General features: G+C 37.0%; 1 protein-coding gene across 2 annotated transcripts in view; it reads left to right on the forward strand.

Moving 5' to 3' along the window:
• Positions 1–14,649, forward strand: part of IMPG1 (interphotoreceptor matrix proteoglycan 1) — a 58,570-nt gene that overhangs the window by 27,184 nt on the left and 16,737 nt on the right. For both annotated transcript variants that reach the window (XM_018077827.2, XM_018077826.2), the window contains exons 10-12: positions 1,012–1,265; positions 2,766–2,842; positions 3,645–4,170. In XM_018077827.2, the coding sequence (XP_017933316.1) occupies positions 1,012–1,265; positions 2,766–2,842; positions 3,645–4,170 (857 nt within the window). The remainder of the gene's footprint in view (positions 1–1,011; positions 1,266–2,765; positions 2,843–3,644; positions 4,171–14,649) is intronic.

The raw sequence follows: 14,649 nt of genomic DNA on the forward strand, positions 1-14,649 counted from the left end.
TTCCCATATACACATTATTTTCAATGAGTATGTAGAATTTGATTTGTTATCTCCATTGTCAAGCCAGATAGAAAAGCAAAGAGACCAGTTACTAGCTTGATAAAATGCAGGGAGTTTTTGAGTAGTAATACAAACAGATGTTGAGTCTATTGTTGTTGCTGCTTAAAAGTGCTCCTGGGGAATAATTTGTCCAGCAGTTCCCAAAATTTCTCTTTTACTCATACTTTAAAAGGAAGAATTGTCTACTGTTTTTCCTGAATTCTTGCAATGTCATAGAAATTTAAATATATAGTACATACTAGATAAAGTGAAATTCCTTTCTCTACAGTTATTTGATATTGTAAAAAGCAACATAGTATAGAAATGTTTACAATGTACTCATTATTTTTCATTTTAATTAGGTGATAAACATTTATGAAGAGTCATGTATTAATAATGGTGAACATTTGAGACTTCCATTGAACATCTAGGGAGAAGCTATAAACACCCATTTGAAGTTGGAAGAGCTAACACCCCTTGTGAAAAGTGATTTGCTTGCCACATTAACTAATTTTTTTGCTGTTCTTTGAAAAAGAGTAAAAAATTGCCTCAGTTGTGATAAGATTTTTGCTTATCTGCAGTTTTATGGACTGCCTAACCCCTTTTCGGAGGATCCTGCATAATGTGTGATTATGGCTTCTAGTAACTCCAGCATGCATTTATGGCTGTTTGAATCAGTAGTCAATGACTGATCAGTAGTCAAGGTTTCTGAGTAGTGAGATTAAACTCTATTATATTAGAATATTTTTACAATTTTATTCATAATTTGAATTTCTATTTAAAATCATGAATAGAAGAAAAAAGGTATAGCAAAAGTAATTTGAAGGTGACAGTCTGGTTAGAAAGAAGTAAATCTGCATCGCTTTTACAGAAGATAATATGTTATGGTTGCATATTTGTTTGTCAGTAAAATTGGTTCTCAGTCAGTGACTGATTTTGCTGCACTGGGCATTTTTACCTTTCCCCTTGCAGATCAAGCAGCACTATAGCACGGTATGTGGTGAACTTTGAGAGAGATGGCTCAGAAAGCAAAAGCACAGCAGATGACATCTCAACTATTGGATCTAATAAAGTTGAAAGTGAAAAAATTCCAATTTCTCCAATGGAAGAGAGGGAGATATCAGGAACTAAACTCACAGTAACAGACCTTCAGCAACTGGTTGCCATTGCACTCCATGAAGACCAGTCCCTGCCAATGGACCTTGGGACACTTCAGTTTACTGATGGTTAGTAGGCAGGCAGGTGCCAGACACAAGTCTGAACCTTGCCTTTCCAAACTGATGCAATTTCAGTAAGGTGTATTTTGCTGCTCTAAAAGATTGTTTTCATTTGATATAGCCTTAGTGTTGCATAGCATCCAAAGGATGCAGAGATGTAAGTTAAATTTTATAGCGAAGTGTGCCTCTACAATTATACAGCCAAACATCCAATCATATTAGAGGATCTATTTTTTTCTTTCTTTGTTTAGAAAATCTGGATATTTTGCACACTAAGATAATTAAGAGGAGAAAAATAAAAGAAATACTATGAGTATTCACTGTATCATTTTAACTTCCCAGTATGGACAGTCTCCTCTCTTTAGCAAGACAAAAAGTGAGAGCTTCCTCCAACCTAAAAATTAGGCTTTCTGAAAGTTCTGTCTTGATTGTAAGCAAGCCATCTAAGCTCTCCATGAAGTCAGAGAGACAGACACTTTAAAGAGCATTTGGTCCCAAGATAAAATCAGTAAAAGTGTGTTTCACTCTGAAACACAGAGGGAGTATAGATGACAAGCTGGGTGAGGACCTCCAGCAGAAGGTTGAAGGTCTGCACCCTGTTCAGTAATCTAGATAATAAATATCCCCTTCTGGTCCATCAATTATTTTTGCAAAACCAGCATATCCCTAATTTTGGGGAGGTGGGTTAAAAGGTGGGAAATTATTTAAAATAATTTTTCATATGTGTATTTACCAAAACAATCTTAACACACATACCAAATTTAACTATAGTGTTTAATTTGCAAACAGCAGCATTTTCTTGCCAAAAAAAATTATTCAGATGAACTAATACTTTCTGTAAGAATAAAATGTCATATTTAAACGTAGATTCAAAGTCCCCACAAAAAATAGATATTGAACACTTCAATAATATATATTTTAATCAACTTTTTTCCAGTCGTTATTTTTAATAATCAGTTTTAGAAAAACAACTGTTGTGCAATGACTTTTAAAGAGCTCCTCTTGGGGGGGTGAAGGGACCAATGGGGCACTAAAGCCAAAACACTGACGTTAACAATGGTGTGGACTCTAGGTAAAACTGAAGTAAATTTAGGCTTAATGAACAATGTAATATAATGAGTCACCATAATCTATGCAGATTTAACTGAGGGATTCGTACTTCAGCAGATTTTAAGCATTCCTTCATTGTTCAGCTCTCCGCAGACCTATCCTATTTATGCTAAATAAAGCGTACTAAGAACACTGCATATAAAATTCTGATTGTCCTCATAACTGTCAGGTTGAATGGACATTGACGGTTCACTCTTCTTAACACGGATTTTAAAAAGTAATTTTTCGATGGAGAACAGTTTAGTACTGGTTTTTACTGACCTTATGTGTTTTGATCAATTTTCAGCATGTCGATGTTGAAATGTTGTTTTCTCTCTCTCTCTCTCTCTCTAATGTTTTTGATTTTGTTTTGTTTTGTTTTGTTTTGTTGTGGCTTTTTTGTTTGGGTTTTTTTTGCAGAATCTATTATACCACCTAGTGATTTCGATAATGATATCCAAGGCATGGTCACTATTCCTCTGGCAGGCCCTGATTTGGTAAGTTAATACTGGTTGTCGTATTTATTTATTTTTCCATGGAAAACAAAATTAAACAGTGTTAAGATGGACATAGATATCAGAAAAACCCCGTTTCATGTGCTAACATATCTGGTTTTGTACTTGCTGTAAGGATGAATGTTGCGTTGTTATACTGCAACAAAGATAGTGTTTAGAGCATTTACAGATGAATATTGCTGCCTGATTACCTTTTCCAATTTTAATTACAAAGTAAGCAAGGTCTTAGTAGTTCAGTAGTACAGAGCAACTGACAGGGATAATGAAGGCCATTTTTAAAATTACAGGCAATGTGATTAGGATCACATGCACATGTCAAACATTTTATACATCCCATGACTTCATAGCAGCCTTCCAGTGTCTGAAGGGGGCCTACAAGAAAGCTGAAGAGGGACTTTTCATCAGGAACTGTAGTGATAGGACAAGGAGTAATGGGTTCAAACCGAAAGATGAGAAATTCAGGTTAGATATACGGAAGAAATTCTTTACTTTGAGGGTGGTGAGGCACTGGAACAGGTTGCCCAGAGAAGTTGTGGGTGCCCCAACCCAGGCACTGTTCAAGGCTGGGCTGGATATGGCATTGAACACGGTCTAGTGGAGGGTGCCCCTGCCCATGGCAGAGGGGTTGGAACTAGATGATCTTTAAGGTCCCTTCCAACCCAAACCATTGTATGACTCTATGTTGACTTAGCTGTTTGCAAGTTCATGTGGCTAAAGATTATTGGCCTTTTTAGGAATAAAACTTAAACATTATAATGAAAGCTGCTTTCCTAAAATTTTTCAGGAGGAATCTATGAGTGTGGAACTCCCACTAGGTTACCCCAGCCCAGCAACAGTGGACCAAATAGGAGACACCTTGGTTGATGAATTTACAACTGGAAGTCCTGCTCTAAGTGAAGAAGAGATCAGCATCCCTGAAGAATTTAATAATTTTATTACATCTGAACCTGAGTTCCCTACCAAACCCTCCAGAGAACCATTTCAGGACAGATCTCTACAAAAAGTTACTGACCACCAAAGTTTCACAGTGCCTTTCAGTGCTCTGGGGAGCACTAGCAGTCCTCCAAAATCAGAGGTTTCCTATCTGCCTCCTCCAGCAGATGAATCTGCTAGCAGTGGCTTAATCACCGATGGTTATGAGTCTCCAGTGGAGCAGGCTACCACAATGGCAATTTATACCACAGGTAGCTTTACCCCACCTAGTCTGCAAGCCAGAGATGAGGATAGTGAACATGAGGAGAAGACAGAACTGACTGATATAACAGAACCACCTTCCAAGGAAGCTGACCAAGACATTCCGCCTGAACAAGGTAAGACTCAAAAGATTTTTATGAGAGAGTGTAGGAGAGATATATGTTATGACATGCAGTCACGTATTGGTACAGCAAGCATTCCTTTCCATTGTGACAGGAAATTTTTCTGGACCATCAAAGGTGAAAAATTTACATTTCTGATGCCCACTTCAGGAAAATCCTAACGTAGCTCACTTCAAGGTTGTCAAAGCCAAAAAACCAAACCAAACCAAAACAAAACCAACCTAACCCAACAACAAATGTCTAAGGATAAGGCACACTTACTACAGAGTATTAGGGTAAAATTTCAAAAAGGCAGGGCAAAAAGATATGTCAGGGAAGAAAAAAAGGATATCCAAGGCTAACATAAAAAAATTGGTATTTAAAACATGGAAAATAAATTACTTTGGGCTCTACAGTCAGTTGTGGATGACAGCAGGAAGAATATAATGAAATAACTTATTCAGATTTATTATTCAGAAAAGTTTACATATCTACATGTCTGATCAATGTTTTTCTGTGTTTGTTTATTCTTTTTTATCCACACAGTAGGGTTTTTTAGAGGCACCCAGCTACATGAGAAAAAAAATACATAATAAATAAAAAAGTCTATACATGTGGAGAAAAGTCTGTGTAATGTAGCCTTTAAAAAGAAAAATACATGATAGATATACTTCCCACAGTTGACCCTGCGGATAAAAAAACTTCAGACAAAGCTATTAGGGTCATCCTTAGGGCACAGACAAATTATATTTTTCCCTGGAACAGCAGAATGACAGTAAGGCTACTGCTTCCATCACTTCCACTAGCCAGTCAGAAAGCCATACTAGGCACTGTGGAGACCTATGGTGTGCAGGTAACTAAACTGTGTGGGGCAGCAGCCTCCACTGGCAAAGAAGCAAGAGCCACGATTCCTGCAGTTGCCCTCCATTTCTCCCAGCTCTTGTCGGCTCCATCTCCTCTCCTGCTCCCTGAACTGACCTTACCATCTGAGCATTAGGTCAGTAAATTCAAATTTTACTTGCACTTCAAAACCTGTGCTAGCTGTCTAAGATGCAAGAGGTCACTATAGACACATGGGAGGAATTAGGTCTTGGATGACTATTCATATGTTCTTTGTCTCAAATTTTTGACTGACCCTCCCAAAAGAAAAGCAGAGGGCAGGTAAGCACTTCATAGAGGTCAGCAGGACTCTCTGATGTCCCTGCATAGTCTCTAAGCAATACTGAAAAAAACCTGCAGAGAAAAATGAACTAAAGACAAATTCAGGGCAAAATTCCCAAATATGCATTAGCTCACACAACACACTTGTGTTTTTGGATCCACAAGATCACGCTCAAGACTTGCAAATTTGTTCCCTGCTGCAGGAGAGTTTGTTGTTCCCTTAGGAGGCTCTACTCTGTCCCTGTTCAATGAGCTCTGCGCTTGCCCAGTCCTTGGCCTTTCATGTCCCTCCCTGCACTCAAGATGTCTCTTGAAGTGAGCATAATGAACCCTCCTTCCACTTTGAAGATATTCTTCCTGATCCAGCGTGCCCAGATACATGGGCATACCTGTACCCCTGCTGCCCAGCCACATCCTGTAAGGCAAACACTGTTTTCATAGCTGATTGGAAGCACCCCACTTGCCTGTTGATAACATCCTTTACAGTGAGCCCACGTGGCAGAAATGTGAGAGTGGGGAATGCCCATATACCATACTGTCTATGATTTGTTTGTCTGGATCCAGCAAATAACAAGACTGGCATTTTAAAGAATAAAGGATGTAAAAACTGCCACTTGGGAACATACAATAATGAGCTCTGGACTTGGAAGAACATAACATTCCGTGGTCATGTTACATGGTAGTTTATGCGCTGAGTAAGAACTGAGTAAGAACTTCCCATTCTATAATCTTGCCTTTTTTACACGGAGTTATGAAGTGAGAGGAAAGCAAATACTTTATGATTAGCAGAGTGAGTTAAAGATTAGAAAATCACTTCTTATAAGAATCAGTTGTCAAATGTTCCTGAAAATAAAGTTTATGATAAAAAACATTAAACGCAACTGTTTTCAAATTCATGCTGAGAAGTCTTGCAGTGCTACTGATAAAAGCACAGCATACATTCAAATAGCACTCATTATAACCGTGGAAAAGCATTACATTTGCAGGGGAAAGAAAGTCATGCATTTTTCATTCCATTCACTCGTTGCGTTAAGGACTTGATATCATAAACAACACATAAAGCCACATATCTGTTTCCCAATTTGCTAAATAGCTGAAAAACCTTGTCGCTTATCAGCTCCAGATGACTGAAGAGAAGCAGCAGAGGGTATATGACTCACCTGTGATGACCCTTTAAACACTAAGAAATTGTTGTATATATGGGTTAGAACATGTCAATCTGCAAGAGAACAAACTGTCTAGAGTTGTAAGAAAAAAGATCCTCCCACAATAAGGCATACTATCTTACACAACTTATGTCTAAAACAAGCACTTGAGTATATGAATTCCACCAGTATTTCTGCAGCTGAGTAGCAGAGGGAAAATAATTGTCCTTGTCTAAAAAGAATGGATGCTGTATTAGCAATGTCTCAAAACTGTAGTTATTATATTTTTTTTAAAGCTTATAGTACACAAAACATGCTGCATGCTTAACAGTCAGGAGACCTGTTGAAAACTATTGAGGTTTAAAATGTATACACTTTAGAACTTTTTCTCTTTTTAAGCTCTTCTCAATTCTAGCAGTCCTGTGTACAGCATCTCCTGTATTTTTTTGTTTCCCTATATATTGCATATTTCATAAGAAATGATAGAATGCGATCTGGAAATTCAGGTTTTATTAAAGTCAGCAATATTGGTGCTATTAATTTTCATATGGCAAGCAGAATTTGCCAGGCACAGAATTTTTCACTCTTTGTTCCTGGCTGCATTTCATAGCTGCATTTCTTAGTAATATTAAAAAAAAAATAATCTTTTAACTATTACTCCTGTGAAATAGCAAAACTACTCTGACAGTGCTTTATGAGGTTGAACAGAGGTTTAGGGTCTAAACAGTTGCCTGAAATTCTGCTGCATTAATTTCCAGCCATTTCCCCACTCTACTGTCCATTAGATGGAGCAAATTTTTCTTAGTCTCATGTTGAAAACTTTAAATTCACTCTTCTTTGCCTTGAAAAGAAGAGCTGGCTATCAAAAATAACATAGTCTGAGATTCTTTTAGGTATCAGCTCTTTTTCATGGATGGACTTTATTGCATTGGTTATCACATGTGTGCAGCTACAGGCTGGACATTACTACAGAATTCTGAATATTGAATGTCTACAACCTACACAACTACTTTAACTGTGCCTACCCGAGGTAGCAAATCAAAGCAATGAAAAAATTCTTTCACACCTCCCAGAAAGATAATCAGACTCTGCCTCCCCCACACAAATATACACAAAGTTCTGCATACAACATCTAGAGAAAGGAGAGTAAAAACAGGTGAGGGATGAAGAGTCAAACTAATGAGAGGTGTCCTTTTAAGCCATGCAGGATGGGATTTGTCAGGCTTGGGCTGCTAGTGGGAGGAATGAGCCAGGAGCATGTGTGAGGCTTCCTTCAGACAGTGCTGTGCTCACTCTGCACAGTGATGTTGTCCATGGGCAGTAGAGAGCAGGTCAGAGAGGATTAGACAGACATACTGGCCAAATGGTCATGGCAGTCACTCCACCCCTTGGAGTAGGCCAGAACTATAACGAAGATGCCAAGCTGTCTTTAGAGTAAGCCTACTGTTCTGAGATTTCACAATAGAATTGAAAGAAAACCATAACACAAATTTCCAGACCTCTTATTGAAAAGTTCTGAAACACCTGCATCAGATGTTGTGGTTTAAACATTTGACTTTTCAAAGGGTTTTTCTTTGCTCTAGCACCTCTAAAATCTCAGCTATTTCTATTTTTCATTTATAATCAGAGTGAAAAAAAGCTTTCTGTCCTACTGTCAGAACTGATACATGTTCACTCTTATCTAGCATTCCTCTTTCTTCTTCATATTTTTCCCCCTCTGGAGTTAAAGCTCATTAATATATCTTCTGGATGGTTAACTTCTTCCTTTCTTTGCAGTCTTCCTGTAACTCTGTCTAAACCAGTATGACAATTCAGAAAGGAAGCCCTTTGTGTAATGTATTAGGAGGGCTGTTATTTCAAAACCTAAGCAAATTTCAGCAGTAAAAAAATGTAAACAAATATATAAACAGATAAAAGAGTTCATAATGTCTGCAAGAACAATAATGATATATTTTGGCTTCCTTAATGGTAAGAAGAAATTTAATTTGTATTTGTTTTAATTGTAGCTACTAATGAATTGTACAGTCCAGGTAAATGGTTATCCCAAAATCATCATGACCATCATGGAGGAGGCATTATTTCGGGAGAGGTTATTCCAGAAGTGTAGGACAAAAAAAAGCTAGCAGTAAAATCGTTCAGCTATTCAGTTGTATTGCATCTCAGTCTCTTCAGTCTGGGTCATCCTTAAGCTCTCAAGAAAAACTCTGAGATGAAGACTCTGCAGGGTATACCACAGGGGTTTTTTCTGTGGTCACATTTCTGTATGTGTAACTGATAACAAACCTAATTAATTGCCTTAGTTGCTCTCATGTTCACACAAACTTGTTGTGAGTGGTACCCTTTAATATTTTCTTCCTACCCAACAGTTAATTCAGTGGTGCACTCTTCACTCACTATTATTTCCAAGTAATCTTTAGACAAATTCAGTTTTCTCCATGTTCTCTTTCTGCTTCTGGTTCATCCTCAGCTGCTTAAGCACTGTCTTTGCTTAGCATAACTTTTTATTTGGCATAACCAGCATTGTCACAGAAAAGAAAACCCCATTGCTTCTTGCAAGAACCTCTCCAGATGTTCCCAGGATTGGAATTCACTCATTCTTTGTGTCAGGAACGCTCATCATTTCTTTCACGTCGATGGTTATAGAGGGTAAGAACCCCTTGTTTCCTTGCATGTTTTTCTGGGTTTCGTATGTTTTCTTTGACCATAAACTGACAGGATTTTCTTGACATTATCCCCCATCAGCTTCTCTCTGTGCCCTTTCTGCTTGCTGCTTCAGATGTGTAAAGAATGATTTTCGTGAAGGTGCCAGCTGTTTGATGTTTGGAGAAGTGAACAGGTAGGTCTAACTGTGTTATTTTCTCAAGCCCTGTATATGATATTGATTAGTCTGAAAGTTGTCTATGAACTGAATATGAGGCTGAATATGTAAGAGTTTCAGCAGGCCCATATTAGGATATGTCACATTTAAGGAAAATTTCAGAGTATGTTCACTGTTTTGAGAAGTTAGAATTGCATAGTCAGAGAACTACAACTATCCTGAAGAATCCTAAACATATTAGACTAAGTTATTAGCATCTGGTCAGAATTTAATGATAGGCTGCTGCCTAGCTGCCTCTGTGCCTGGAACAGGAGGAGCAACCTGAATAGAACAAAATCTACATCACATCTTCAAAACATACTTAAAAATGCTAAAAAGAAATGACTAGTCCAAGCAAAAAGGTATGAGAGAAAGAGAGCACTATCTATTTTCCCAATTTAACACATGACTTGTTTAAATTATTAAACTACCTAACTGCTTTGGTTTAGTTTTACTTTAAGGTGAAGCTTTGCTAGCTTCAAATATTATTTCTTGTTCATGACCCCCCAAATACACAATATAAATGCACCTTAACCAAAATAAGTGATAATTTTGTTTATATGCAGTTAGTAATTCCAATGACTCATTGAATGGACTGTGTGAAGCACAGAAAACAATTTATATTTTTGCAAAGAAAATTTGCTTATCCAGATGCCAATCTTCTGAGCTGAATGTATAATGAAAAAATGTAACACCTCTTTCTGCACCCACATAGGCAGCAGGAAGATATATCTCAGTGCTCTGCCTCTTGTTCACACATCCTATTAAGTCTCTTCCCCAGACAAAGGTGCATTGTTTCTGTGTGTTTAGCCCTGGACCAGATGCTCATAGTCTACACACACACTTGGAGTGTCTTTCTCCCACAGTCATTACTGTGCATTGCTGGTCAACTCCATTGTACTTGCCTCTAATTCTCAGCTACCTGTGCCCTTTTAGACTTTCACAGCTAACCATCCTTCAGTACCTCTATTTCCTAAATGCATCATTTCTCCTGTAATTAGCATCCCTCCTGATGATCGCCCCCTTCCAGTTCAATGCTATTTCACTGCAAACTAATCATCCCTCCAAATTCACCGTAATACTCCACTTGTCAAAATTTAATCTTTTCACTGTTTGCAAGAAGCCCTCCCCTATGAGTGAGATGCAACATATGTAATACAGGCTTTCATGCATTTCAGTCTTGGATCCCATCTTGTGTTAAAACCAAACCTTTCTGTTTGTGTGCAGAGACAAGATCTAAAGATGAAAAATTAGGGGGTTCTGTTGCCTGCAGCCTAGGAAGACAGGAGCAGCCACAAAGGCTAACAGAGACTCAGAGGAGAGGAAGGAAGGAGTACTTGCCATATGCTAACACTGAAAACTTGACAAGCTAACAACCCACCCATAATTTTTCTTCATCTTTGTTACTGTGTGTGAAGGAGTTCTCTCTCCAGGGAGGACATATAGGTGTTGCCGCATGTGGTCTAATTCCACTTTGTCCCAGAAAATTAGTTTTCTTTAGAAATAAAGGGCTAAAAACTTATTTGAGGCAGTTTACAGTCTTTAGACACAATTGCAATAATTCTAATCTCCTAATAAAAACAGAATATAAAAAGGCAGAAATAGTTTCAGAATTTGAAGAGTCAATATCACAAATAACTTTAATATATCAATGTCCTGAGTAAAATTATTTTAAAACCTCTGACCTATGCAGTGATAAAATTAGAAAAATATTTTGCAACAAATAATACAGACTTTTGGGCTGGGAGTGTAAGATTAAACTTTGCCAGGTTTCAAATGAATTAAACTAGTGAGTTTACGTGTCATGAAGTGCAGTTGGAACAAATATTAGGTGAAGTGGCACTGCTGAGACTAACACACCCTAAATAATGCATTTCCCTCACTCATTAAAATCCTTGGTCTTGCTAGAAATGCTGGCTTTGAGAAGTAATGTGTTATGATTAAATGATATTAAAACTTTGATTTTCTAAAATCATTACGGTCTTCTCTTTAGAGGATTCGGTTTCCTTCCAGCATAAGAAAGTCCATTTGACCTCAGCTTGGAATTTTTAATAGTCCATTCCTTGTTAGAAAAATCCCATGCCACCTGCACTGGACTATTATAGACAAGTTTTAATTTGGGTGCTCTGAATCATCTCAACTCCATCATCTACTCCATGTCTGGATGCAGTTTTGTATCTTGTGCCTCAGAGAGGGCTTGGCCTTCCAACTTTGATTTTTCTCAGCCACCCTGAGATGCCTCACATAGATGGCACTGATGCTAATATCAATTTATTTAAGCTGCTTGTTACTCAGCTTGAAAGATCCCATAGTATTTAAAACCAACAAACAAAAATACATAAAAATCTTAAATGGAGGTATATTTGCAATAATGTTTATACTGAATTTAATGGGTTCATGTTTATGAAAGTCTAGTATCTAAACTCCTGCCAGGAGTGTCATACACTTGCATGTTGCAATTGAAAAAAAAAAAAAAATAAGTTCTGACTTCTGGTTGAAGACAACATGCATTTTTTCCCCAAAAGGTCTCAACATTTCTTTCTCAATGTAACTTTGTACAAAGTTCTGTAGAGGAAAGGACTAAACACAATCTCAAGGAACAATATCCAGGAGTAAATTAGAAGGAGGCAGAAGTTTCCCTTTTGTTCTGTATGACATCTTCATACCAAGGAAGGTTTCTAAAGGAATTTCAAAGCAAACATATATAATGGTTGTATGGATCCATTTGACTGCACTATGTAGTTATTGGTGGTTTTAGCATTCAAACTGCCTCCTCCCTGACAGCAGGTCTCTGGCTCAGATGAGCTGCTCAGATTTAGAATCCAAGTATGATGGGTGGATTTAAGAAGTTATATCAGTGCTATGGCATCTGGCCCAAAGTCATTATCCATATCACTAAAATTGAAATGTATTCTTGCAATGCAACATGGAGTAAAACCAGCAGGATCTTCCCAGTTAAATATCTCCTCCTGTCTCTCTCTCAGAGAGTCATTTGTTCCATTTCAAAACTATGAGAAAAATCAGACCATCTACATCCAAGGCAAAATTTAGAACAACATACTCCTCATTCTGTGACTTTCATTCCATGAATTGTTTTCACATACAAGTGACTATATAGTACAGGGGAAAAAAAGTGTATTCAGTGTTTTCATTTTTCTTGGCAAGTCCAACAGTGCTGCTCTGATGATGAGATTTTAAGAGAGTCACCAGATTTAACTTTCTAATTTCATGTTTTTCTTTTCTGTTTTAGGTCATTGGTCAACACATTACTTGAATTTATATAATGTGATTTCTATTTTGTTTTTACCATTTTGCAAACTAATAAACTTCAATCCCACAAAACTGTCTGATGGTGTGATCATCTACAAAAATTTCCTCTGTTTTTTTCTTATTACACCATTAAGAAAAATAGAGAAAATGGGCAGGAATTTGGAGAGTAATTTCAACTCTGAAAGATAAGTATTATAACTTGTCAGACTTTGTTTCCAAACATTCTAAAGTAAAATAAATCAAAAATAGTATTCCAGGCTTTCCATTTGAGGTGCTTCAAAATCATTACAGTGGCATGCAGGAGTGTTTGCAACATTTAGATGGATGCTTCTTTATGTTTCCAGGTGTTTGTAAAGACTTAGGCTGTTTTCACATAGATTTCATTATTTTAAACTCATGAAAGAAATTTTTCAAATTTAATTGAGAACATTCAAAAATGGGAACAAGAGCTGTGGTTTTAAGTGAGATGTTTTTTATTCAACTTTGATTCTATTCCTTTGTGGAAGGATGCAAATTCAATGATGCAAATACCAATCAAGTCCCGACTTCCAAAATTAGCATGGTACCTTGCTTGTTTAAGATATGTTTAAATGATTTTACTATGGTAGTAAATAGTGCAGAACTTCAATACAAAATAGCTTACAATAAATATTATTATAAATAACAGCATTTTTAAAGTTTCCGTTGTAAATGTACATATTAATCCCCTTACTTCACAAGAGCATTTTAATCTCAGTCAAATAATTTTTTAGCAAGGATTTTACTCAGAAAAATGACTTTAAGAGTGCTTGAGCACTAGTATGTCATTTTATCTGGCAATCTCAGAAGCAGATGAGGTAAAGGTTCTGTAAATGGTAAAAGTGACTTGTCGTGTTATGGAAATAACCTACCACTGACCTACTGTCCATACAAAGTATCTGATTATACCTGACCTGATTATACTTCTCCTGTCTGTGTAATATTATAAAACACTGTCTCAACATCCAACTTTATAATCTTTATTGCAAGTATGAATAGTGTTAACTGTCTAAAGTATTTAATATGGAAATGCTGACTTTTCTTCTGCTGTAGACAGAAGAGTTGTGAAGTAAATGGATGTTTCTGCATCTTTTCAGAGTCTTAACTTAGAGAGGTAGAACAGTCACCATAATGAGGTGCAGCATCTCTTGAAGTCAGTAGAGAGATTGCAGTGGGACGATGGTTCAGACCTGAGTTTAACAGATTGACCACTCTCCAGTCTCTTTTCCACAGACACTTCCATTGCATAGTTTCAGTGCAAAATGGACTCAAACACTGTTACTCAGAGCTTTGGGGATGCTTCAAAAACACCAGCTATTCCTGTATTGTTTAAAGTACTTTTATGTTTCTAAAATGACTCGTCCCCTCAAACTGCTGAATATGAGAATGCCAAAAACAGTTGTTAAGGTTTAACAGTCACGTCTCTCAGCATATGAACTTGACACAGGTCTGTAAAGTAAGCTTGCCCAATTAGCTCAGTTGATTAGAGCACAGTGCTAATAATGCCAAGGTTGTGGGTTTGATCCCATTTACTTATGAGCTGGGCATGATGATCCTTGGGGGTCCCTTCCAACTCAGAATATTCTGTGAATTAATTGTATATCTATTGTATTTATACTTGTACCCAAATGATTAGCTTGAAGTTGGAAAATTTTAAAAATTACATTAAATGTATTTATTGCATGACATCAAATCTTTAAAGAAATAGTCTTATTCAGAAAACTGTAATTGAACTAAAGTTCTTAATAAAACAGCAAATGGTAAGCTGAATTACTATTTTTCATCCGTGCAATGGCCAATGCATCAGAAAATGGTAATCAAAGAAAAAAGGAAGTTGTAATACCACAAGAAATCGATATTTCAGAGGGCTCTTACAGGTACAGTGACCAAACATGAAATTGCTAAAGGCAGATGTGGTTAAGGGAACTTCCATTTCCCAAGGAGAGATGGATCAATCAAAATATTAACCCTCAGATATTCCATAAAGGGAATTCCTTCTCTGTACTGAAAACATTGTGTGAGTTGAGTAAGATCAGTTAACTT

The sequence above is a fragment of the Manacus vitellinus genome, unplaced genomic scaffold, assembly GCF_001715985.3.
Source record: "Manacus vitellinus isolate BGI_N305 unplaced genomic scaffold, ASM171598v3 scaffold_4_pilon, whole genome shotgun sequence".
Taxonomy (NCBI): Eukaryota; Metazoa; Chordata; class Aves; order Passeriformes; family Pipridae; genus Manacus; species Manacus vitellinus.